Genomic DNA, 24,213 nt, shown 5'->3' with positions numbered 1-24,213 from the left:
TTTAAAAGAATAACTTCATTGTTTATATAAATAGTAAAACTCCAAATTAAATGTGTGTTTAGCATTGTGATAGTTTTTACAGTAATAATTTAATAAAAATAGGTTAGAGAAAAACACTTTTAATTGTGGTTTTAAAAAGATAGGTTTAAAGAAATATATATTTGATTAAAACTATTATAAGATGAATTTTTGCATGCAAAATAAATGAAAAACATATTATATTAACTTCTATAAAATTAAAATTTAAAACACAATTAAATTTAGAGCTAATACATAAAACAAAAGCTATTTAATTAATCAAATAAAAAGTTCCACAATACGAAATGTTCTCTAATTCTCAACTGTTTTGCTAGAGAAGAAGTACTATATTTGCCTCCTAGGATATGTTCTTGCACCATAAATTTTACCTTCCAAGGCATGAAAGGGTAGAGTTCGCACTTTAATTAACATTTTTTTCCTACTCTCTCTCATTAGACACGTTCAAAATTTTTATTTATTTATTTCTAACCAGACTTTAGTATAATTCAACTATTTTCTATCTTTTTTTACCAACATATTAAAAAAATTTAAAACCATTTTTTACATTATTAAAATTATTATTGTAATAATTTATTTTTATAAAAACCTCCCCTCTCATCATGCATCAGACAAAACCTAAGACGACAATTTTGCCCGGCAAATTTAGAGGGAGCGCAAGTTTAGAACCAAAGATAAAAACTAAAGCCCAATAGAGAATCAATTGTCAAACGCAACCCATATTGAATAATGGACCATGGGCTGCACTGGATGTTCTCTTCTACATCTTCTTCAACATCCAACGAAACACAACACGATTTTCAGACAATAAAAATTTCCAAGTCTTTGCACCCAAAAAGGACAAGGAAAAAAAAGAAAAAAAGATCAAGTCTTCACCTTAATTTTAAAAGACTAGAGAATCCAACCACAGCCCATTTATCATCTCCATGGTTTGACCGGCAAAGTCTGATTCTTAGGTTCAATAAAAAGAAAATTGTGCAGAAATCAGGAGAGGCGGTAATGGCATGGAACGTGTTCAAGTTTTGCACAGCACTGCGAGCTCTTGGTTCTATCATGATAGTATTGGTCCTTGGCATAATTGGGGTTACATATTATGTTATTGTTGTAGCTAATTATGGTCCCGCTCTTTTTCATGGTGGCCTTGATTCTTTTGTCGCTCTCCTTGTCTTGGTTTTGTTCCATTCTATGGTAAGTTACATTTTCCTTTTTTTTTTTTTTTTGAAAGTTTAGTGTTTTTGCTTGCTATTACCGATGTTCTATGATTGCTTTAATTTGTATTGCACGAAAAGCTTGAATTTTTAGGCCAATAATGTTTCCTTATTATGATATTTATTTCTAGTTTTTAATGTTATGTAGCAACATTTACCATTGCAACTAAAAAGGGCTTTTGAGCGGCCACGCACACACATTTATAGCATTGTCATACCAGTTTATATGCAATTTAAGTTTTGGCTATCACAGAATAGATTTTGGTTAGCTTGTATGCAGTTCATGTCGATTCGTTTTGCTGAGAGAAGTTGTATTTGAACTCAGTTTCCTCTAGTTCTTACCAACCAAACAACGGATTTCTATGCTGGTTCCTTGATTTTGTTGATTTCCATACAGGCAGGTGGGGTTGACTTTAGATTGAACATCTCACAAATCCCAGTTTGCTAATGGTCGTTAACTGGTGTATCACTATCTAGAACAGTTTTGTGTTATTCAATGGTCCTTTTACGTTGTAGTATGGATTGGATTATGTGGGGAAAAATGAGTTGTGGGACTCTGGAAAGCTGTCTTTCTCTCCCATGTATAGCACAGCATATGGAAGGAAAATGATGGGTGTTATTCCTTCACCTAATTATCCACCGAGGTATGTGGCTGGCTGCCACTGGCTTCCATGTATGCTGGATAATATCCATGCACAATGGATGCTTCCATGCGAGCCACCACTCTAAGTGGGTGAGATAATGTAGGTGAACTTATTCAGTGAACATAGTAATGGTGCTCTATTTAAAATTGAGTTTGTCCAATAACTGTATAGGGAACTCTATAAAACTGAATTTCTATTGGTGGGATTTGGTTATGTAGCTGGTGATGCTATTGTGGAGCTACTTTACTACTGTTCTGACTGATCCTGGTGGTGTCCCACCAAATTGGAGGCCATCAATAGATGAGGAGAGTGGCGATGCAGATCCATTGGTCGGATTAGCACATGAAGGTACGGGTTTAGATTTAAATCAGTCAGCTATGCTTGGTGAGCCAGCTAATCCAAGAACACGAGCCTGTCGAAAATGCAATTGGTTTAAACCTCCTCGCTGCCATCACTGTTCTGTTTGTGAGTTTTTCTTTTTAGGGTTTACATGGATTTCTTTTCTAGAAGCCTAGCTGTTGTTTCATTTCAACTAAAGGTAGCTTCATTTGTTAATTGTTTCAGGCGGGAGGTGTATATTGAAAATGGACCATCATTGTGTATGGGTCGTGAATTGTGTCGGGGCATTGAATTACAAGTATTTCCTTCTTTTCTTGGTATGTTAACTATCATAGAAAAAAACTTGGATATATTGATGCATATGCGTGAGTGGGAATGGAGATTATTTCTATCAAATGAATGGACTTATCATTGTATCCAGCTAATTTATGGTTTAACAATTTTGAAACAAACTTTCTATATGACATAAAACATAAATCAGCATATGAGAAATGGTTTATATGTTTATAGCTTTGTCTCGACTCATTCAAGTCTTTTAACTCAACTTGCAATGAGAGACAAGTGCTTTTGATGGTATCAATTGTATGCCTATATCTTCACAGCATGCCTGCTCACCCTTAAGTATCACAAAAATGTTTGTGAGAAAGGTTGCTCGACTATATAGAAACTGACCATTGCCATGCATAAAAATGGAGCTTGTACAGATAAATGTGAAATTCTTATGGCACCTATAAGGTGCCTGTTGCACTTGAAAGCTGTATTAAAAAATACAGGATAAATGATCTTATCTGTGCCAAATCATATTTTTATGTCATTATACCTTTATACTTTCCTTTCTGTGAAAGCATCTTTCCTGACCTTCCAGAATAAATTATATAAATTTGCTCTATCTCTTTCACTGACCATTGATCTTGTGATTTCCTCACCGTTTTGATAACTCCATTTTCTCTGTTTTCATTCTGAGGGTTGCAAGATTCGCAACTTACAAGCACCAAGAAGGCAAATAACTTTTTATTCCATATATAACTTTTGCAAATTCCAGACTCATTTTATTTCATGCTTTTGCTGCTTTATGAGACTTATGCTTGAGATAGTATTCTTTAATACATTCTTGCAAACACCCTAAAAAACATGATATGTGATGCTTTAAATTCATCTACAGATGGCTGGTGCAACTAGCCATTGAGGTGCATCTAAAGCACCTGTCATTCTTGTCATCTGTTCACTCTTGCAAACAACCGCCCCCTCTGTTTTTTCTGTTGTGGAGTGTGGACATGAATTGATTTCTAATAATTGGCTTTTCAGTTTTTAAGCTTATCATGCTACAAGCATATTTTCTGTTCTCTGATACGAACTCCCAATCTAATTTTGGTTGCTTTTTCCTTATGCAGTTTTACACATTTCTTGTGACAACTCTTGTCACTTTATCATTGTTGCCGCAGTTTTTAGCATTTTTTTCTGTTGGTGAAGAAAATGGAACACCAGAGACCCTTGTAGCCACTTTTGTCACATTTGGTAAGTTGGACGAAAATCTGTATATTGTATCAATTTTCATTTCTTTTCTGTTTCCTTTTCCTTTTCCTTATTTTTATGCTTTGATTATTTCAGTCTTGAACTTATCATTTGCATTGAGTATTATGGGCTTCCTGATTATGCACATATCATTGGTATTAGGCAATACCACCACCATTGAGGTGATGCCTCCCCCCCCCCCCCCCCCCCCCAACATCGTATATTAGCAAGGCATTCAGCCAGTGCATCGATTAAAAGCTCATCTTCTTTCTTTCAGGCATTTGAGAAGAAATCCAATCCTAAATGGCATTATGACCTTGGTCGAAGGAAAAACTTTGAACAGGTTACTTTTGGTCTTTCTGTTAATCTTTATCCAACCACTGTGTATGCATGCTTGCTTCATTGACCTTTTGATTTATAACCATTTCATCATATAAGGAGGTTTTTCACACTGTGCTTGTGCTGCTAGATCAGAAAAAACCTGCATATGTTGCACACTTGATTCTGAATTTCCACGAAGTAATTGCAGACCTATTACACATTTACACAATTGAACAGACCTCTTCCATGAACACAAGGGCCACACTGTTCCTTGAAATTGAGGTTTGGATTGTAATGTAGTCTACACTGTTCCCATTACACATTTCCATAATCACTTCCGTTCCCCAGCATAATTGATTCATAGATAAAACTATAAATTGAGGTTTGGATGAAATCAGTTGTGTGTTTCAGTTTTACTCAACCACAAAGTCATGCTTGTTCATGTCCCCATAATTGTTGACATTCATCCCAACCCATATTCTTATTTTGTTGAAGTCACATTTCACTTAGAAAATTATCATCTGCTCATAGCAATTGGGCGGACATGGACATTGACATTTCCCAAGCTGCCGGCACTGTATGTCAAACTGCACATAGAAAACATTGCAATAACGTGAGATTCAAACTTTGGCATGTGAATGGTTCTAGGCTCGGCTTTTACATGGTCCGAAAGCCTCCCCATGATCATGTTTGCTATGATTGGTCATGCTATTGAATGTAGGATTAAGTTTCATACCTACGCATGCAAAGTAAAATGCCGATCATGGTGGTGAAGTGTTGTTTTCTATGTCAGGTGTTTGGGACGGATAAGAGATACTGGTTCATCCCTGCTTATTCAGAAGAGGATTTGGAATGCATGCCAGTGCTTCAAGGTTTTGAATATCCAACAAGACCAGACTTGGATGAGCTCCAGCAGTTCTAACGGCATTTATCAGGTTGAATGACATTAAACCGTCTTATAGGGCTTTTTGACAATCTGGAAAAGGAGGCTCACTCGAGCGGATCCGAACGAGGAACATGGAAGTATATTTGTGTAGAGATGCGTCCATTTTGAAAAACAAATATGCTGTTCTTGGAACGTCGTAGTGCGCGCAGTTGGGGAAAAACAAATTCTAGCAATACCACCTTTCAACTATTATCCTTCATGAAGGCATTCTAAAAGTTGTACATGTGTTTTGAGCTCACTATCCCGTGAATGTGTAGTTCTCACCACAGAGAAAAGTGGCTACATGCATGGAACATTGGTCAATCAATCTTTACTCAAACTGCAAAATCAGGTGATTAGTTCAATACAAATAATATATAGATAGTATTTACTTGTTTTTGTATTATAAAAGTGTCTTTTAAAAAAAATGAAATATTTTTATTTTTTAATTTTAAATTTTAAATTAATTTTGTTATGGTATTATAATATTGTTTTAATATGTTGGTGTTAAAAATAATTTTTTAAAAATAAAAAAATTATTATTTTGATGTATTTTTAAGAAAAAAATATTTTGAATTCAAATAAATATTATCACATTTTCAAATATGCATGATATTTCAAAACATAAAACGGATACAACTTGGATTGCATCGGACAACTGCAAAATGCATCGGACAACTGCAAATTTCTACCATGAAATCACGGAATGACGGTGAAAATATATTCACAGAAAACTCGCAAACTGGATTGGAGTCCCACGCCATTCCTACTCTCAAAAGTCTCAAGAAATTTGATCTTCGGATAACAAACTGAGACAAGGACTCAGGATTCTTCCCTACATTGGTGGTCATTGTAAAGCGCACATAATTATGGCCATAAAGATTGCGTTTGTAATGGCAAACATGACCAGAAGTGATGCCATTACCCCCCATCACTCCACCACCTCCGTAATCATTGTTATCATTGCCACTGCCATCCCACAACCACCGCCCCATCCTCGCATCACAACCACCCCCACCACTAACCTCTCCCCCACTCTCATCCCCCAACTATTACCATCGTCACTTTATTATCATATTCTATTTCCACACTGTTTTTTAAATTATTATTTCCTTAACATTGAGAAACATCTTATGCAAAACTAACACTTTAGATTATTACTAAACTTTTTACACATGATTCTCTGGAAGTTTGATTAAAATAAATTTTGAACGCTAAAAAAATATATATTGGCATCACTAATTTGCTTTAAAATAAAAAAAGATTTTAACTATTAATTCAAATCCTATTGCACATTAAAATGATTTTTTTGAAAGTATTAAAACAGTTACTAAATGATTTTATTTTAATATTAGATAGTAATTTTATTAATCTAGATCAACTCAAGTTCATCAAAAAAATTCGTAGTTCGGATCATGAAACCAAACAAAAAGAAAATTGAAATGAATTGAAAAATTCAATCCTTAATTAACTGAATGTTAAAAAATATGTTTTTAAAGAACAAGCAGACAAGCACGTGAGAATGAGGTATAAAAAACAAGCTAGTCGCATCACCAAATAAATTAAAACAGATTCATACTTCGCACTCACAAGTTAAACAATCCCTATTAGAAAACTGGATTCCAAAGAGGAAGGAGTTACCTAAAATTTTATGGGGAACCTAAAGACGGTTGAGGTTAACCTAATAATAATAATAATAATAAAGTAACTTTGGAGAGCGGGCTACAGCCAGATATTGCCACTTCTGTTCTAAACAGAGCGACTGGTGAAGAAATCACTGATTTTGAGAAATTTTGCAACCGCACCTGGAAATTACACCAGTGGACGGGATACCACATGGCACAGACGTCATAGTACAGACAATAGAATCTACTCTAGATTATTGGTCAACGCAATGCGTATTAAATAATATTCTGATCGATAGGATACCGTTATAATTTTATAAAAAATAAATTATTAAAATAATTTTATAATTAATTTGCTATTAAAAAAAACTAAATAAAAAGAAAAAAATTAAGTTGTTATAACTTATAAGGGTGAAATTAAAACAAAAACTCAGAAAAAATAAACTTAGTCAACTCGAATTAACTTTTCAAAACCGTCACTCGCGTCACTCGTGTCATGAGATCATAATAACCCTATAAAAATAATTTAAATAAAATTATAAAGCACAATTAAAAAAAATATCCAGTTAAAAAATGACCAAAAAAATAAATAAAATCAACTTGTCAAACCTGCAACTTGAGAGCATGATATCGAGATAACTCAATAGATAAAAATTACAAAACTCAATTTTCAACACCCAATGTTGAAGAATGAGATAAAAAAATCAAAGAAAAAACAATCCAAAAAAATAATACAAATCAACTCGAGTAAACTTGTTAAACTCGCAGCCTAGATCATTGAATCAGAATAAATTTATATAAAAAAATTGTTAAACTCGTGTCTTATACCATAAAATCAAGATAAGTTCATAGAAAACAATAGAAAAAAACATAAAAACCGCACTTTCAATAAATCTAATATTGAAGGTTAAAATAAAAAAAAAACTATAAAACACTATTCCCAAAACAACCTAAGATTATGAAATAAAACTGAAAAGAAAAGGTAAAAAAAAAATAGAAAGGTGAAATTAAAAAAAAAAGACTACAAAAAATAAAAAGAAAAAACACAATGAAAAGTATTTATGGATGCATGTACAATGATTAAGCCACATTTTATTAAGAGACTTTAATAAAATCTTATGTTTGATATCTTTTTAATGTTAAAAATTAAATTCTAAATAGAATTTAATCACTAAAAATAAACCAGAGCGCACCCCTTTTAATTTATAATTTTAAAATGAAAAAATTGAATGTTAAAACTATTTTTTTTTAAATACCATTCTCACTCTTTATTTTAAAGATCTTTGAATAAATAAGATGAAGTTAATAAAAATAATATAAAAAACAAAAAATTAAATTTTATGTGAATTCAATTTATTTATCAAATCAAACACTATAATTAAATTTAATTACAAGAAAAAATAAATTTCAAACAATCAATTAGTGGACCAGGCACCCGTGCCCTTTGATTAGTATAGCATTGTCATTTTGCACAAACAGGAGAACCGGAATCCTCTTTGTGCATTCAAAAAATAAACGCACTGTTGCAGTTCCAAACAGTGTGTAACAAGCTTTTCTAAAGCAAGTTCTCCGTAGAGTAGGATTTAAATTTTTAGTGTCACCATGCAACGTAGCAAATCAAAGCTAAATGAGATGATCCCATATCTCAACGGAGATTATGCGGTAACTGCAAATGCAAAATAGAATATAGCATCAAACAAGCTTGTGCCGATAGATAGCTATATTCCTTCTATTAATCTTCAGTAACCGTGGTTAGATGAGACCACTTGCACAAAACTGCATGGAGGGGGGAATGTACAGAAATTCTAACCCTGTATTCTCCATTTTGTAATCACTAAAGGCACTGCAACTACGCCATTTACTGCAATTAATCCGAAATGACTGTAATTAATTGTATACTCCCTTTCAGCTCCGTCTAAGCAAAAATCAAGCCAGGTACCTAAACATGTTTGGGTTTTCCTTGTCTCTTTCTAAATAGTCTCGGGATATCAGATCTTCTATTCGCTTCTTGATAGCTTTAATGTCAGGCTGCAAATTACAATCCATCGTTATATTCAAGGATGACAGATTACATGAAAGAAAAATCTTCCAATATCGAGGAAACTCTATCAATACCCTTTACCAGTCTTTCTATTGACAGCAGCTATGCTACTAGTCTCCTAAATTCCTAATTCTCGCTCGATGAGGTTTACAGGGACTTTCCAGATAGAGTAACTATGCATGTTAAGAAAGAAGTATCATAGTGGAGTAGAAAAACTCATGTCTGTCTTAATAATTAATTCGTAAGAGCATCCACTCTATGTAAGAACCAGAGAGTCCGATTTTCTTAAAAGCCCTCCCCCACTGGACCAACAAGGTAATAGCACTTTCTATTCTTGGTACAAGTCCATAAAATTAACCACAAGCCTCGGATTCCTAAATATTTTCCAATTTCTCTAAACATTGTCTAATAAATTAGAGAGGAAGTGCATGCCATACCTTGAACATGCGAGTCAGTTGCTCAACACACTCCATGACTAGCTGTTGATGACCCAAAACTTTCCGGCTCTTCATGATGCGCACAATTGCAGCATCGATTGCATACCGTCTGTCTTTGTGAACATCTTCAACAACCTTCTTTCTTTCATCAACAAGTGGAAGAGGAACCTAAGTTGCAGAATTTCAAGAGCTTAATATCTTAAGAGTAAAGCAATAAAACCCCAAATGCAAGAAGGCAATGGTTTCTGTGACATGCTTTGCAGGCAGTTAAAAGTAAAAAATTAAAATATAATTCTGACAGTAGGGAGGTTTAACCTTGATCCTCCTCATTCTGTCATTGAACTTGCGATTGAACTCAAAGGAATCATTTTGGGTAACAGTCTTTGTGTTTGGTTCCTTGCTAAGGATCTTATACTTTCCACATGACAGGGAATGAAGTAATCGGGGCAAATCATCGTCGCTCAAGTTTGACTGAGTCATAATCTCAGGGTAACCAAGCTTGTCTGAAGTATTAAAAAGCATCAGGAGACAAGCCTGTAGAAGATAGACAGGAATCAAATAATCAGAATCAAACATAATAACAGAATGATATGCAAACCATCCATCCACTATCCTTGAAAAAGGTAAGGTTTAATACAGCACCTGGTAGGTTGTCACAACCAGCTCAATAGGTTTTTGGTCAAACCTGGCATTAATGTGGCAAGATCCCAGTGAGTAAATCCATGTAAGTTTTCTGTGCTTACTCTTGTTGTCATAGAACTCCTTGAAAACTTCCACTCCCCTAGCCTGAAACAAAAGGTTCCAGAATGCTCATTTTGAAGATAAAGGAAAAGAAAATTGCTTCCTACATTTACTGCCAGAATACAGTTATGTCACAAATACAGAAAAATCCTGCCATGATTTGTCAAGGTAAATCTTTACCATTTCTGCAGGCAGGTTGATATCGGAGGATTTATAACTTGGCCAGTACCCAGTTGTGAGAACACTAACTTGCAAATCAATCCCAGTACGTGTGGTTGGGTTATTGCCAAGATACTCGTCAAAGCTGGACTGGTGTTCCTTTGCCAGTTGCAAATCTGTGACCTGGAAAAAAAAAGACAATCTATCACCACAGTTGCATGGACAGATTGACACACATTATCCAAGTACCCAGGCCAGCTCACCATTCCTTCCATCTTTGAGGTGAATTGACCACCACATTGCTGCTTCAATTTTGAAAGAATACTCCTTTCATGTTCATCATTAGCACTTCGATCAAAAAGAAGACGGCGGGCAAGCTTTTTCCTGGAGAAAAAACAAAGAATACAAATCAAGTACAAAGAAAGAATAAGAAGAAAAGGTACAGATAACAAGCATATAAAATTAAAGACATGCCAACAATAAGTTTTACCGATAAAATTCGGCAAAAAGGTCCTTGTCACTAATATATGCAAGCAGCTTAACCACCTACAGAAATCCATCACAGTTCAAATTTCTAATCACTAACAAGTCTCAGCACATAGTTCTGAAAAATCTGTCAGACTCATATGAAGATTCACAAATTAACATGACAAATTGGATCACCTTCTCCAGTGTTTCTTCAATGGCTTCATCACTTAGTTTCTCACTTCCCCCCTTTCGGAGGATAGTATCACAAAAGGTAGCCAGTTGTTCAGCACTAGAGCTCCCCGCAACTGTTCTATTGCAAAAAATCTCAAAAGCCTCTTTCATGGCCTATTTAGCAACCCAAAAAAAGAACAAACCTGTTAAATGAAACGATAAAACAAAAGTTAAAAAACAAGACTATGCTGTCAGCCACCTACCTTGTGAAACAAGGTGTGGTTTTGAAAGCAATCAGTCACATAAGTCATGTATTTATCATGCAGCTCAATTATCTTTCGGATAAGAACCTGAAAACCAATCCATCAAGTAAATTTTTTGACATTCCCAACTATCAGTAGGCATCTAAAACATAGAAGGTGAGAGATTTACTTGTTCCTGAACACCACCATTTGCAGCCTGTGGAAGCACACACCATCTTTAGCACCACAATAAACAATTGAAAAAAGACACATCTAGCTTATTTCTAAATATATTGAATGAAAAGTTACATTGTGTAAAAAAAAACAGCTAAAGAAATATTGAGTCACAGCATCACAACCTCAAGACTAAAGACTCCAGATGTTTTCTGGTATGACCATATATAAGTGTCAGTAAAAATGTAAAAGACACATTGTTATAACTGCAAGACTGGTGTTTTCCTCTCCCAACAACTATAGTGCTAAGTATGGTCAAAATCACATGAAGAATGCACATAACTCGGAGACTACATAATATACACGTGATAGTAATTTAACACATTGAATTATCGCAGCACACAACTAAAACTATACTAAGATGCACAATTTGCCATTAAGCAGTGCAAGGAATAAAATCACACGGACAAACCTGGCTACTCGCAGCATCTTCTGCCTGCTGGACCAAGGCTGTTCCTTCAGCAGTAATATGCTGAACAATGCACAAAAATAGAGGGTAAGTTGTTGAGAATTGTGGGAAGGGTCGGCAATCCAAAAATACATCAAAAGAGGCTCTGTTGGTAGCAAAATAGCACAGACAGAGAATGTCAACCAACCTGCTTGAATACATTAGAAACAGGTTCCAAGCCATGGGGTACCTTATGGTAAAGCCTGAACATCCTGGATAGATCATCCAACTGACATGTTGTATCCGAAAATAAATTACAATGCACAATATATTACAAGATAGCCACTAAGCATCATTCAAGAATCAGGACTCGAAGCAATTCCAGACCACCATATACCTTGTCATCTCTAAGCAATGAGCGAACTCCAGAATGTTCCTTTTCTAGCAGTTGGTTCGCATGGACCACCAACAACTTGTGTTGCACTTTCTATATAACATGTTGCTGTTGTTAGTCTACAATGTAATCATAAAAAACATTCGATATAGTAAGGTAATAGCATCCAGGTAAAGAATCAATAGCAAGATGCCCTGAAACTGCTCAACTATCCTCTCCAGATGTGCTAAAACAACAAATACAGGAACAGAAAACAAGATGAGATGAATATTTATTTGATAGCTTCCTTTTAGAATAGAGTCAGCTAATTGCTACTAGGAAACACACCATGTAATCAAAACAAAATAAATATATTTGCTTAACATATGGCATGAACAGGCATGGTAAATGGGCAAACACATATTTTCAAGCAAAGAGGAATAAAATGAAGGCATAAGAAACCAATAGTCCTGTACATGTGATATGCAACGAACTAACCTCCACTAACTTTGTCTCACTGCTTGAGTGCAAGTAATGAGAAACTCTCTCTCTCTCTCTCTTCAAGCATTCCTCAGCCTGCATATCCACAGAAGGTATTAGGATAAAAAAAAGTCAATCATAAAACTATAAAGAGCAGCATCAACAAGTCCTTGCCTTTATCATGTAATCTGGACAGGAATCCTCTCGAATCCAGTTTGCCGCTTTAACAGAATAGTAAGCACTAGTACCTTGAAGCATATGTGCTTCAAAATCATCTTCATAATGATCCATTTGTGACATTCCAATCTCAACAAATATATCTAAAACATTCTTCAGCAGTGCTCTGTCAATCTGTTCTCCGTCGCGTTCTTTACCAATCTGGTCCACAGAACAATGGTTTCAACTTTGTTGTTAGAAATAGGAAATGAAATTACACTGCTTAAAGAAGCAAAAAATTTGCCAGGGTAACTTACCACATCAAGCACGGCATCCTTTGCTTTACTATTCACTTCCTGATAAACCTGAAAAATTGAAAATTGATAACAAAATCATTTAAATTATCTCAGAAACTGGAAAGTGAGTCATCCAAATAATGGCTAGAGAAAATGAAACATTAGAAGGAATTAGCAAACCAGATCACGGAAGCAAGTCAGTCCAACTTCATTAAGTGGAGGAAGTGACCTCCGAGCAATGAAGTAACGGTCAAGATAATGAAAGAAGCGTGACAACCACCTAACCATAATTTTATGGTTAGCCCATCTCTTCACAAGCTCCCTCAGCATAAACTCATCATGCTTCTCCCTTATCGATGGTAATACCTGATAAGGAAAACAGAACAAGGTAGGGATGTTAAACGGTGTAAAATGTAAAAGTTGTTTTATTGATTAGTATAAGCAAAAAAACAACTGCCCATGATAAATGTTACTGCTGCAACTTCTTTAATGATTTAAACTAAAACCTGGGATACACTACAAGAACAAATCACCCACAACCCACCATCAATTTACAAATCATTGAACTACTGAAAGAATTTATATTGTGATGATAGGTACAACCACCTAACTGTATAACAAAAGAGCTCATAGTACACTGCACAAAACAGCAAAGCATGTAGTTGAAGCTAACAGCTGTTGATTTAGAACATTTTGTAGTGGTACTTCTTTGCTAAGGCTATGTGCATTGTAAAAGGAAAGAGAGGAGCATATCCAGCAAATAATACCACATAATTTATAAACCATAAAAAGCTTTGTTAGATGGAAGGAAATATAACTACATCCACAGGGACCAGCAGATGTACTAGCAAGAAGAATGATAACCAATAAAAGAAATAAACCGATGCCATTCATCCCACCGTGGAGTTTATATATACTTGAAACGCCTCCCTGTACTTGTCATAAAGCTGCTGAGAATAGTCATTGGGTGGCTTCTGAGTACACATATTGTAGATAGTTCTGAAGTGTTGAAAATTAAAGAGAGATTAGAAAAATTGCAAGAATCTTCTAACCAGTTCATCAAAACAACATTCAATAAAAAAGAAAAGAAAAGAAAATATACGTGTAAAGCATCATATATTCTTCTGAGTTGAATTGCTCCAGTGATCCATCCAGAATCCCCTTCAGCTTTGTGATCCCTTTCTGCATATATTCCCATCCTTGCTCAAGTTCAATAGTCTTGCGCTCACCCATGAATTAATAAGTGAAAAACCCAAATCTGCAGGCATTGTTATGGCGATCTTTTCAGTCGTTTTTACAAAACAAAGGGCATTGATCCAAGTACAAACCACTAAATATGAAAAGTATATGCATTGAACAGCGCTAAACAAACCAAAAGACAAAAAACAATCAACAAGAAAAAGAACAAGGAAGTCCTAAAATACAAGGCAATAAATTTTTATTATCAAAACACAAAACAATGACAATATTTCATAGCCATAAGAAATACAATCCAAAAACCTAAAAATATCAGAAATTCTGCAAATAAAAATCAATCGAAACGCAAAAACACAAAGCCTGGAATTGTAATTGAACAGTAACACTGAAACCAACGAACGCTAAAATCAAATCAAAACTTAAAAACACCATCCATGACTAAAAATCAAACCCTGGCACAAAAGCTTGACACATGAATAAATGCTCAATCGTGGTCAATATCGCTAGTCAAAATCCGTAGAATTACGCAATGTGAAACAAAAAACAACACCGGAGAGTAACCCTGAACATCGAAAGAGACGTACCAGACGGAGGTTGAAAACAATGCGAGAGAGAGATCGAGGAGTTTTAGGGTTAGAGTTTGTTTTCTTTTATGATTGAGAGAATTTGAGGGGAAAGGAAACAAGATAAACTCTTTATAAGGATAGAAGATTGTCACTAATGTAACTAATCAGCTAGTCATCTTAGTTGATAGTTACATAGATTAAATATTTAATCAGTTAGTCCTCTCAGTAGTAAGAGTCTGTTTAGAAGTTTAATCGTAGTTATTTTATTAAATATTTTTATTTAAAAATATATTAAAATAATATTTTTTTATTTTTTAAAAAATATTTATAACATAACATATTAAAATAATCTAAAAATACTAAAAATATATTAATTAAAATAAAAAAATAAAAAATTTTAAATTTTTTTTAAATTTTTTTTAAAATATTTTTAAAATACAAAAACAATAAATATTTCTATATTTTTAATTTTGGTTTTAATTCATCAATTCAATGTTATTTTTCAATTTTTTTAAGAGAAGGAGGTAAAATAGAAAATTTTATCCGGAGACAAGGCATTTTCTAAAAAAAAAAAAACTTCTGAATTGAGGATGCTTAACATTGGCCGGGATTCTTCGTTCTTTGATGATTATAGATTAAAAAAAAAAAAAAAACTGAAAGAGATGGTGAAAACACTTTCCTCTGTACACAATGCTGTAGATTGGAATTTTTTATTTTTTTTACTATCTTGCCTTTCAAAAAAAAACTCGCATGCTAATATTTGAGGGTAAAATTATATTTGCGTTGACAACATTTGACATTTTAGAATTAATCGAGAAAAAAATGAACATTTGATTTTTTAATTATATGGTAAAGTGATTTTAATACTCTTAAAAGTAGAATAATTATAAGGTTACTATAGAGGGTTTTTTTGTAGTTTCATATATTTACCCCTCTAATAAAAAAAATAATTTAATTAGCAGTGAAAAGTTTTTTTTTCTTTTTAAATTTAAAACACGGTGAAATAATTTAATTACACTTAAAATTTCATCGCATTATTGGTTTTTTTTTGTTATTATGAGATTTAATTAGGAACAATTTGATATTTTAATAGATGAAAAAAATATATATTTATAAAAAAATAGTTGAAGTGTACGTTGCACGTGTCAATCGCTCTACCATCTTAAATGCGTGTGCAACTAACTTCGATGACCAAAAACATGGTTCCAAGATGGCTTTTGATCCGTCTCGGTGGTCATTATATAAATCAAAAGCGCGTGCACTCAACGGGCATTTGGTTTAGTGTCGACCGTCATTCCTTTTTTTTAATTTCCTTCTCGATTTTGTGTCATGCCCTTCAATTTTTCAATTCAGCCCTTAAATTTCTCTTTTCCCTCGATTTAGTCTTTGTTCTTTGGATTACTATTTATTTTATTTGAAATAATTTATAATATTAAATTTCTTTTCATTTTATCCTCATTTAATTTTTTTTATTTGTCAAATTTGGACTCTATTCTTTTAATGGCTATTTATCTAATTTGAGGTAATTTTTAGAATTGAATTTTTTTTACGATTTCATCTTCTAGTTTTTTCCTGTTAGATTTTATCCTTATTTTTTTATCGTTGTTTTTTTTCTTTGACAAATTCTTTAAATTAATTTTTTTAATTTCATCATTCAACATTAATTTTTTAAAAAAATTTGAGCTTTTTGGTTGAGCTTGTCCCTAGGATTTCATGGTTTGTAAGTTTGGAAGATTAAACTAACCTTATAAGATTTACCTAAGCTTGCTTGGGGTTTTTTAACATTTTTTAAACTAGTAATTTTTCAATTTCATCCTTAAACATTTATTTAATTGGAAATTGAGTTTCTTTTTTTATTTGCTTTTTACGTCCTTTATTTTATCATTCTTTTTTTTTTAATTAAATTGGGTTATCTTGGGTCTTTTTATTTATCATTCTTTGTTCAGTTTATTTTTTTAGAATAAATTCTATTCAATCAATTAAATGGAATTAACTGATTGAACATAGACATGAGATGCTAACTTTATAATGTTTTGCTCGCATTTCAAGTCGTTGCTTTAGTGGCCAACGCGGTTTCTTTAGGTGTCGTCGTGCAGTCTTTTTACAGTGGGGGTTGAACCTTTTTAATGAATTCCTCGAGTGTTCGGGGGTGTCAATGATGGAGTGATGATGAGTTTCCAGTTGGCTTTTCTTTTTTCTTCTCTCGAGATGATATTGATAGCTTATTTTTTATAGTAAATTATTGTCAAATTTTTTAAAACATTTTGTCTTTATTGGTGCCTACTTTTTAAGTCAGATTATTAGATTATCTGACCTTATTATATCCAATTAAGTTAATGACCTGATTATTAGGTCTTTCCTACTTCTTTAAAAATATTATTATCGCTTGAGTATCATTTTTTTATGTTAAGAAATCAAATCAGCTCGCGACATATCAAGTGTCACTAACCTAGTTAAAACAAACTAAAGATGGAAGGAAAGTTATTGTGCCCCTAGACATAAATTACTATTTATTGTAATAGTGTAGTTATTATATTGCCCTTTGGCCAATGAAACTTTGAACTAGGTATTGGGGCAATGTAATTTTTTTAATCATGACACAATTATTTTTTAGGAATTGTATGAAGTTAGTTTGGTAAATTTGTTTTTTAATGCACACTAAAATTACTTATTTAACCATATAATTAAATAATCTAAAACTTATCACTCAAGGAAAATTTTGTATTTTTATTCTTTTAGAAAAGTATAATTACTTTGGTGTCTTTAAAGACAAAACCATTTCAACCCTCACTTAAGGCCTCTCTTTTTTTTTTATCATTTTACATTGTTTTTATTGTAGTTTTTATGGGTACTTAGGGATATTGTCATAAAATTGTTGGCGTGTGAGGAGCCATCCAACTATCAAACATCGCCTTTTAGAGTAGTGTTTTGAAGATATTGGTGCCTTTTACACGGTGATACAACACATTATTGTTTGCTTCTTAAACACATGGCTTCTTTCCTTTCCCTTTCCTTTTTGTTATGATTTTTTGTAAAATTATTTTTATTGATTTTATATTTTTTTAATACTGAGATGATTGAGAATCTAACTTTGTATTTTTTTTGTCTTTCTATGAGGTTAGCATGATTTGTAAGTTTGTCAATGTAACTTAGGTTGCCCTAATTTATAGGTTTGGTGAGGTTTTTTTTTTAATTGAACTTAGTTTTTTTTCTCATACAACTAGAAAAATAATTTTAGAGAAAAACAATGTTATTAAACTTTATAAAGTGACAAAAATTAAAAAATATTGGGAAACTACTATTCACCTAACACTTATTGCATTGTGGATTACAATAGTAATCCACGGTCTTTTGCTTTCTTTTTTTTTTTCTTTTTCTTTTAAATTTTTGTTATGATTTTTTTTTCAAATATGTTTTTATTGATTTCATCTTTTAAAATTGACATTGTTGAGATTTTAGCTTTGTGATTTGCTTCTTTTTATTTTGCTTTTATATGAGGCTAACGTGGTTTACGAGTTTACCAAGATAACTCAGGTTGCCCCTATTTATGAGTTTGGTAAGTCGTCTTTTTTTTAATTGAACTTGATTTTTTTATAGTTTATTTTTTTCTCATACAGTTAAAAAAAATAATTTCGAGGAAAGTCATTTATTAAACTTTATAAAGTAATAAAAAATAAAGGATGGAGGAAACCACTATTCACCCAACACCCATTGCATTGGGGATTGTAGTAGTAATCCACGGGGTTTTGCTTTTTTCTTTTTCTTTTTCTTTTTCTTTTCTTTTTAAATTTTTGTTATGTTTTTTTTTCAAATTTGTTTTTGTCAATTTTATTTTTTAAAATTGAGATTGTTGAGAATTTATCTTTGTAATTTGCTTCCTTTTATTTTGTCTTTTTATGAGGTTAACGTGGTTTATGAATTTGCCAAGGTAACCCAGGTTGCCCCGATTTTCGAGTTTGGTGGATTGTCTTTTTTTAAAATGAACTTGATTTTTTTACGGTCTATTTGTTTTTTCATATAGTTAAAAAATAGTTTATAACAAAAGTCATGTTATTAAATTTTATAAAGTAACAAAAATTAAAAGGTGTGAGGAAATCATTATTCACCCACATGTATTGCACTATGAATGAAAATAGTAATCCATAATTTTTGTTTTCTTTCTTTTTTCTTTTTTCTTTATAGAATTTTTTGTGATTTTTTTTCAAATTCCTTTTTGTCGATTTCATCTTTTAATAGTGGGATGATTGAGAATTTGACTTCATAATTTATTTCTTTTTATTTTACGTTTCTATGAGATTAGCATGATTTGCAGGTTTCTCAGGGTAACTCAGGTTACCTTGGTTTACGAGTTTGGTAGGGTTTTTTTTAAAAAAAATTGAGCTTTACTTTTTTTATTGTCTGTTTTTTTCTCATATAGTTAAAAAAAATAGTTTGTTATGTTATCAAACTTTATAAAGTCAGTGGATTTATTCACAAATTTGGTTGGTTCACTTGGTTCGCTGGTCTGACAAGTTTAATTTTTTTAATTAGTTTTTTTTATTTCATCCATAGATACTGGGTTAATTGAGAATTCAATTTCATAAATGGTCTTGCTTCGTCTTTTATAAGATTATCGTGATCTGAAAAAAATCTCGGTATTGGGTTGATGTTTGATTTCGCAATTGTCTATTTTTGTTATCATATATTTAAATAAAAAATAGTTTTATAATCTTAGTAGAGTCCATAACTCAGTTTACAGGTTTGACATACTATCCTAGCTTACTCAATTCACAAGTTTGATGAGTTTACTTACCAATAAAATATGTTTTTTTTTTGTTTCTGGTCTTTTGTTTTTTTAATTTATTCTTTTTTTTATTTCATTCTTTAATATTTGATTGGATGGGAAATAGACTGCATTGTTGATTTTTATTTTCTTTTTATAGGAATAATTATCTTAAATAAGTGTTTATTTTTAGGTTGGCATTCAATTTTGTGAGCATTTATTTTTATCATAAAATTAAATAACAAAGTTTATAAGAAAAAAGCTATTAAACCCAATAAAGTCCATGACCCAGGGCGCATTGGGACCGAACTCAATCCAATCTGTCATTGACTTAGTATTTTGTTTTAAAAAATATCATCTTGAAGTTTTTTTATAAGTTAAGTCATGTTTTTATCAATCATTAAGGCTGTATTTGGATCTATGAAATTGATCGATTTAAGTCAAACTAGCTCTCACACGGTTTAATTGAAAACTTAAGTAAGACAAAGAGCTGAGTCGGGTGATTTCAAAATCAATCCACTTAATGTGTGTTTGGGAACGCGGTGCAAAACCGTGTTTCAAAAAATTTTGAATTTTGTTTTGCTTAAAATGAAATTTATTTTTTATATTTTCAGATCATTTTGATGTACTGATATGTCAAAAATGATTTTTTAAAAATAAAAAATTTTTATTTTAATATATTTCTAAACAAAAAATATTTTAAACCGCCACCATAATCACAATCCCAAACAAGCATTTAGTCATATTCAATAATACTTTAACAAATTTTTTAATCTCTTAATATTTTTTTTACATTTAAAAAAATTAGTTTAACCTACGGCAGAACATAGTTCAATATACTAGTATATAAAAAAAAACATGAAGCAAAATTTTCTCACTAAAAAGATTTGAAACTGACAAATGAGGCTGATATTAAAAGGTATATAAGCAATAGAGCCGAAGTGGAATTAATGGACAACTATAGCGACTAATATGCACTTTCGTTGATAATAAATATCTGTATCAGCCCTGGTCTACCAGACCCTTCCACGTCTTCCTTTTCTCATTTCCAGAGTCGGTATCCGTTAGCATTTATACCCCTACAACACAAACCAAAAACAATTCACGAAATCCCTTACATCTCTCAAGTCTCATCTTGGCTGTTAGGGTTTGATTCGACTGCCTCTTGGAATTTCTCAAAATCGCCATTATTTCCCTCTTTGAAGGTACTCTTTCTGTCTCCCCCTTCTCTGGTATCTAGGGTTTTGTATTTTGATCAGTGTCTTGTTAATTTCTGCGAGTACCAATTCTGTGTTTTTTCTCTATAGAATTTAGTTCTAATTACGGTAGTTACAAACGGGGCGAAATAAATTATGATCGTTGTCTACTTTGATCATCCAAAATTCCGATTTTTTTAATTATAAAGTGAATGGTGTTTTCCTGTTTTTCAGATTTTGTGGTTGTTTGAAAATGCAAGGAGGCAGGGGTAACAGAGATCCTTTCTTTGATAATGGTGACCCTTTTGGTGGTTTTGGTGGCTTTGGGGGTCAGAGAAGTTTGCTGTCTGATATTTTTGGGGGAAGGGATCCGTTCGATGATCCGTTTTTCACACGCCCATTTGGAGGCATGCTCGAGTCGAATTTCTTTGGTTCAGGTGGAAATCCTTTTGTTAATATGCATCCAGCTCCTTTCCCCAATATGCTTCCATCTCCTTTCCCCAATATGCATCCATCTCCTTTCCCCAATATGCTTCCATCTCCTTTCCCCAATATGCATCCATCTCCTTTTCCCAATCTGCATCCATCTGGATTTGCTGATCACCAAGCTCCAGAGCTGAAAAAATCAAGGGGGCCGATTATTGAAGAGCTAGATTCTGATAATGAGAAAGGTGAAGGAGATAGAGAGAAGAAAGAGAATCCTAGGAAACATGGTAGGTCGAGCAAGGAGCCATACGTTGAGGACCCAGATGATGAAGCTGAAGGTGAGACGTCTTCTTGTATTCTGTTTTCTGGTACATGGTATCTTTTCTATTTTGCTGTTGATAATTGTTAGACCGCGTAAACAAGTATGCCATTTTTCCTTGTTACAGCGAGAAAGAGTAAGCACTTGCAGTATAGCAATGATTATAGTAGCTTCAATGGTATGGAGTCGCAACCCCAAGGACGCAGCTTCACTTTTCAGAGCTCGACTGTCACACATGGTGGTGCAAATGGAGCGTACTATACTTCTTCCAAGACGAGGAGGGCAGGGAGTGATGGAGTGAGTTATTTTTCTCTTGAGAGATGTTTGCAGCTGGTTCCTTAGTTCTGTTATTTATGTGACCTTGTGAAACAGTTGACTTTCGAAGAAAGCAAAGCAGCTGATAGTGCTACTGGCCAAGCAACTCACAAGGTGTCTAGAGGACTTCACAACAAGGTATTTGTTTAGTGTTTTACGTAATGTCATTTTGCTATTCTTGCCTTTGCTTTTGCTTTTTAGGTTTCCTTTTTTGATGTATAGAATGTGTTGCAATGCTTTGGGTTAATTTTACAGGGCCATAGCCTTACAAGGAAGCTTAATTCAGATGGTAGGGTGAATACAATGCAGATGTTGCACAATCTCAATGAAGGTACAGTCATATTTTCTATCATGTCCCGATTCATATTTACATGCCCAAAAGGATTAAGTTGAAGATTCGGATCTGTGTGTTACTAGATGAGCTTACTGGTTTTGAAGAAGCTTGGAAGGGCAACGCTGGAAAGCATTTGCCTGGCTGGACTGGGATTGATAACATTGGTAAGCTTGCTTTGGCTGCGTTGAAGTGCTCTCTTCTCTTATTGTTGCAGTGATGCTTGTACTTCAAAAATTGCTGTGTTCTTGCTGGATAGGATGTTTGTTGTGTCAAGGTGTCTTTCTCTTTTTATTTTTTTTTTTATTTTAGCAAAGATGCTTATTTGCTATAATAATGTTGAGTTGCTGATAGACCTGTGAAGATTTTCTTACTGTACTGTCTCTTGTGATTCATGTGACTGGTTGCTGTATAGAAGCAGTTGTATAAAAATTGAGTGGCAACTGTGCATGTTATAGCACAGAGACTAAGAACACTCTGCCCTGGAAAACATGGGGATTGTTTCATTTTAGTTTAATTTTAAGAATCAATTAGTGCATATGATATGCAAATTACACGTCAATAAGGGTGAGGGAGGGATGGTTACAGTTCTTTACCTTGCAGTGTAAATGGTTATGTAAGATATTTGTCCAAGTTCATAATTTCCTACCCGATAAATTACCCAAATCCATGTACTTAGGATTATGTGTTAGGTAGTTGATGTGGCTTAAGCTGTTGGGAATAGCTTTGTATATTTTGGTGCACATTTGTACTTTGCTATTTATCTTTGTTGACTGTTTGCCCCTCGCCAATTAAATGGATATGCATGTATTGGATGAATGTGTAAAAACTGAATATCAATTTTGACCCAATTATGTAAGATATCTGTTTTTGTTGGGGTTACTGATTCCTATGTTGCTTTATAATTTTGAGGTACAGGGGCTAGCAGAAGTGGACAGAATGCACAGGCAAGCAGAGGAGGTTGGGCTCTTCCTTCTGCAGAACAATCACAGCACTCTGGGAGAATGGTACCAGACACCACAGTTGGGGCAGGATCTTCAGGCAAACAGCAGTCTGGAAGGAGGAAAGGTTCATCAGATGTCAAAGACATGATCGGTTATCCTAAGAAGCAGTGAGGAGACGCATCAAATAGGCAAATGGATTAAGAAGCAATCCAACATGCTTCCTTCCCAGTGCTGTACCCACTTTTCCCTACTCCCTTGTAGTATTTGAATGGAGATAGGAAATAGTTGTAGCTGTTTAGCAATCAGTTCCACAATGTATGCGTCAGCTGCAGCCAGATAAGATGGTCAGAAAAGTTCATCTTGGATGATTGCCGCCGGTGATTCTTCTTTCCGTACGACCATGCTTATTGTATTAAGATCTTCATTTTTCACTGGATGCTACAACATATGGTATTGGACCTTAGTTTCGGGTGTATAATAATGCTAGTGATGTATGAAACCTTTTAGAGTTCAACTTGGAATCCTCAGGGTTTCGTTCCTACTGTCTGCATTTTGTAACAAAAATATATACGAAATTATCATTTTATCTTTTAGTGGAAAAATGGAAGCCTTTGCTAGGGGTAATTTGGTCTTGTCTGTTAGAGGGTATATGTTTTTTCCAAATTTTTTAAAAACTACAATAACTTATTTATCTCTAAAATAAAATGATTGATCTAAGGTTTTTTCTTTGTTTTGTCTTTTGGTATATTATAACGCAGTAATAGATTTTTTTTTTGGTCGATGATTTATATGATAAAATAAAATACAAAAAAGTTTATTTTAATTTTACTTTTTATATATATTATTGTTAGCTTATATATTTTTTAAAATAATAAGATATCTATGATTATTTTTTTAATTTTAAATTATATTTAGTATTAAAATTAATAATAGTATAATAACTGAGTTAACCTAGAGCCTTGCTAAAAAAAATAAAGAAAAGATTGGACCCGAGGAAAAACTAGAGAAATAAACAAGTTGGTTTTTTATTTTTGGATCAAAACATTTTATTTTGATAATTTTTTTAAAAAATTAGGATTAATCCTACATAATCATTTCTAATAATATTATAATGTTTTAGTTGTAGTTAGATAATTTTAAAATGAAGAATTTTTATATGAATATTTTAAATATAAAAAATAAAAAATATTATTTTTAAAAACATATTTCTTATACCTTTGTTTTAAAAATATAAAAAAATTATTCTAAAATTATTTTAAAAATAGATTTATTGCTATTTTTTTAATCAAATACTTCTCTATCTCAATTCTCAAAATGTTTTAATTTTTTTTTTTTTTTTTGAAGAGAGGCCTTTTGCCAAT

The 24,213-nt window shown here is 32.9% G+C and overlaps 3 protein-coding genes and 1 long non-coding RNA gene across 6 annotated transcripts; 2 read left to right on the top strand and 2 right to left on the bottom strand.

Annotated features, from left to right (window-relative positions):
* Positions 1 to 824: 824 nt before the first annotated feature.
* Positions 825 to 5,333, top strand: LOC133692899 (probable protein S-acyltransferase 14). 2 transcript variants are annotated; one of them, XM_062114079.1, is made up of 7 exons: positions 825 to 1,224; positions 2,107 to 2,353; positions 2,453 to 2,544; positions 3,619 to 3,742; positions 3,836 to 3,921; positions 4,017 to 4,082; positions 4,854 to 5,333. In XM_062114079.1, exons 1-7 carry the CDS (start codon positions 1,036 to 1,038, stop codon positions 4,980 to 4,982), a joined length of 933 nt encoding a protein of 310 aa, XP_061970063.1. In that variant the 5' UTR covers positions 825 to 1,035; the 3' UTR covers positions 4,983 to 5,333. The 2 variants fall into 2 exon arrangements, with proteins under 2 accessions (XP_061970063.1, XP_061970054.1); XM_062114070.1 differs by having other exon boundaries at positions 901 to 1,224; positions 2,107 to 2,236.
* Positions 4,249 to 4,931, bottom strand: LOC133692910 (uncharacterized). Its single transcript, XR_009842023.1, has 2 exons — positions 4,797 to 4,931; positions 4,249 to 4,647 (listed from the first exon to the last, which is right to left on the bottom strand). It is a non-coding gene; the product is annotated as an uncharacterized LOC133692910 (long non-coding RNA).
* A 2,964-nt stretch (positions 5,334 to 8,297) lies between the features above and the next one.
* On the bottom strand, positions 8,298 to 14,733 carry LOC133680806 (cullin-1-like). Of its 2 annotated transcripts, XM_062103801.1 has the most exons (20): positions 14,578 to 14,733; positions 13,899 to 14,054; positions 13,696 to 13,795; positions 12,977 to 13,162; positions 12,818 to 12,865; positions 12,519 to 12,722; positions 12,363 to 12,440; positions 11,889 to 11,978; positions 11,700 to 11,780; positions 11,516 to 11,575; positions 11,060 to 11,086; positions 10,891 to 10,977; positions 10,652 to 10,801; positions 10,479 to 10,534; positions 10,252 to 10,372; positions 10,010 to 10,171; positions 9,731 to 9,874; positions 9,404 to 9,622; positions 9,089 to 9,256; positions 8,298 to 8,638 (listed from the first exon to the last, which is right to left on the bottom strand). In XM_062103801.1, the coding sequence occupies exons 2-20, from the start codon at positions 14,027 to 14,029 to the stop codon at positions 8,537 to 8,539; spliced, it is 2,214 nt and encodes a 737-aa protein (XP_061959785.1). In that variant the 5' UTR covers positions 14,030 to 14,054; positions 14,578 to 14,733; the 3' UTR covers positions 8,298 to 8,536. The 2 variants fall into 2 exon arrangements, with proteins under 2 accessions (XP_061959785.1, XP_061959786.1); XM_062103802.1 differs by lacking the exons at positions 8,298 to 8,638; positions 9,089 to 9,256; positions 9,404 to 9,622; ... (3 more) ...; positions 10,479 to 10,534; positions 10,891 to 10,977 and having other exon boundaries at positions 10,659 to 10,830.
* Positions 14,734 to 20,333: 5,600 nt separating this feature from the next.
* Positions 20,334 to 23,454, top strand: LOC133676706 (uncharacterized). The gene is made up of 7 exons (XM_062098432.1): positions 20,334 to 20,526; positions 20,752 to 21,281; positions 21,390 to 21,559; positions 21,635 to 21,715; positions 21,833 to 21,908; positions 21,995 to 22,075; positions 22,827 to 23,454. The coding sequence occupies exons 2-7, from the start codon at positions 20,771 to 20,773 to the stop codon at positions 23,021 to 23,023; spliced, it is 1,116 nt and encodes a 371-aa protein (XP_061954416.1). The 5' UTR covers positions 20,334 to 20,526; positions 20,752 to 20,770; the 3' UTR covers positions 23,024 to 23,454.
* The last annotated feature ends 759 nt before the right edge of the window (positions 23,455 to 24,213 follow it).

Source organism: Populus nigra, chromosome 1 (assembly GCF_951802175.1).
Source record: "Populus nigra chromosome 1, ddPopNigr1.1, whole genome shotgun sequence".
Lineage (NCBI taxonomy): Eukaryota > Viridiplantae > Streptophyta > Magnoliopsida > Malpighiales > Salicaceae > Populus > Populus nigra.
The sequence above is the reverse complement of the archived record's forward strand: the minus strand, read 5'-3'. Positions and strand labels throughout refer to the sequence as shown.

What these genes read in the sequence shown, in the direction of transcription:
- LOC133692899 (XM_062114079.1), top strand. Translation starts at nt 1,036, where the DNA reads ATGGCATGGAACGTGTTCAAGTTTTGCACAGCACTGCGAGCTCTTGGT. An exon ending in AGCCACTTTTGTCACATTTG is followed by an intron (nt 3,743 to 3,835) that starts GTAAGTTGGACG and finishes TGATTATTTCAG; the next exon opens with TCTTGAACTTATCATTTGCA. An exon ending in GAAGGAAAAACTTTGAACAG is followed by an intron (nt 4,083 to 4,853) that starts GTTACTTTTGGT and finishes TTTCTATGTCAG; the next exon opens with GTGTTTGGGACGGATAAGAG.
- LOC133680806 (XM_062103801.1), bottom strand. Translation starts at nt 14,029, where the DNA reads ATGGGTGAGCGCAAGACTATTGAACTTGAGCAAGGATGGGAATATATG. An exon ending in TGACTTGCTTCCGTGATCTG is followed by an intron (nt 12,866 to 12,976) that starts GTTTGCTAATTC and finishes TCAATTTTTCAG; the next exon opens with GTTTATCAGGAAGTGAATAG. An exon ending in TGGTTGTGACAACCTACCAG is followed by an intron (nt 9,623 to 9,730) that starts GTGCTGTATTAA and finishes TATCTTCTACAG; the next exon opens with GCTTGTCTCCTGATGCTTTT.
- LOC133676706 (XM_062098432.1), top strand. Translation starts at nt 20,771, where the DNA reads ATGCAAGGAGGCAGGGGTAACAGAGATCCTTTCTTTGATAATGGTGAC. An exon ending in GGAGGGCAGGGAGTGATGGA is followed by an intron (nt 21,560 to 21,634) that starts GTGAGTTATTTT and finishes CTTGTGAAACAG; the next exon opens with TTGACTTTCGAAGAAAGCAA. An exon ending in CTAGAGGACTTCACAACAAG is followed by an intron (nt 21,716 to 21,832) that starts GTATTTGTTTAG and finishes TTAATTTTACAG; the next exon opens with GGCCATAGCCTTACAAGGAA.